Raw genomic sequence first — 1,074 nt, forward strand, 5'->3', positions numbered from 1 at the left:
CCCGCCCCGGGGAGCCTCCGTCCCCGCCTTCCCCTTCCACCCCCGGGGAGAGGAGCCCGCCCCGCAGCCACCCTTCCCCTCCCCGCACCTGAAGAGCCGCTCCTTGGCCTGGCTCTGGGCGCTGAAGCGCACCCAGGTCTCCATAGCGGGGCCGGGCCCGGGGCCGGCGGCCTCCGGCGGAGACGGAATCACTTCCGGGAGCGCGACGGAAGCCGCCGCGGGTCACGCCGGGAAAGAAGAAGGACCGACCCGCCCGTTTCGTGCCCGCACGGCTCGTTCCTATTGGTTGTCTACCCCGAGCCCCGCCCCCTCCCATCAAAACAGAGGCCGTGAGTGGGTGATTCCAAGCGCCCCCGCCTCTCAATCTGCCTCAGTGCTTGTGATTGGTCATCTTTTTCATTTCCCGCCCCCTTCTGCCGGCCAATAAGGACGTGGTGGCAGTTCCCCACCTCCCTCTCAGCAATTTTGCCTTTTGATTCGTTATTCTCTTTGTCATTATTATCATATCTGCAGCTCGATTGGATGCTGTCCTCTAAATCCCGCCCCCTCGCAGCGTTCCTCACTTATGATTGGCGCAATTAAGGCGAGCGCGCCCCTCCCTCTCCACGCCCTGCAAGCGGGTTCTGATTGGTTTTTCCCCTCCGCGGCCCGCCCACTTTCCCTCTCTTCTACTCCGCCATTGGTGCGCCTCCCCTTTCATCTTCTCCCTCCGCCCCGCCCCCAACCCCTTTCCCCGCTGCGATTGGTTATCTCCCATCGCCGTCCCGCCCCCTCCCTGAGGCGATCTCCACCCCTATTGGCCCCCAGCGGGCGGTGAGTGACAGCGCCTGGGCGGCGGGGCTCTCCGGGGGCGGCCATGGAGTCGGTGCGGGCACAGCGGCTCCAGCCCGGAGTGGGGACGCTCCGCTCCCTCCGCCCCGGCGTTACCGGTGCCTCCGCTCCCCCGGCTCCTCCTTCCGCCATCCTGGCGGCTCCGCTGCCTCCCGCCGCTCCTCCTCCTCCGGCCGGGCTGGGGGGGCTGGGACTGGGGCTGCCGCCGCCGCCTCCCCCCTTAGGCCTTCAGGGCCCCGCCGC

General features: G+C 68.2%; 1 protein-coding gene across 1 annotated transcript in view; it reads left to right on the top strand.

Annotated features, from left to right (window-relative positions):
* Positions 1-821: 821 nt before the first annotated feature.
* The window catches only part of LIX1L (limb and CNS expressed 1 like), a 14,832-nt gene continuing 14,579 nt past the window's right edge, over positions 822-1,074 (top strand). Inside the window, exon 1 of the mRNA XM_014959593.1 lies at positions 822-1,072. Within this exon, the coding sequence (XP_014815079.1) occupies positions 857-1,072 (216 nt within the window). The 5' untranslated portion in view covers positions 822-856. The remainder of the gene's footprint in view (positions 1,073-1,074) is intronic.

This window comes from Calidris pugnax, unplaced genomic scaffold, assembly GCF_001431845.1.
Source record: "Calidris pugnax isolate Ruff unplaced genomic scaffold, ASM143184v1 scaffold460, whole genome shotgun sequence".
Classification (NCBI taxonomy): Eukaryota; Metazoa; Chordata; class Aves; order Charadriiformes; family Scolopacidae; genus Calidris; species Calidris pugnax.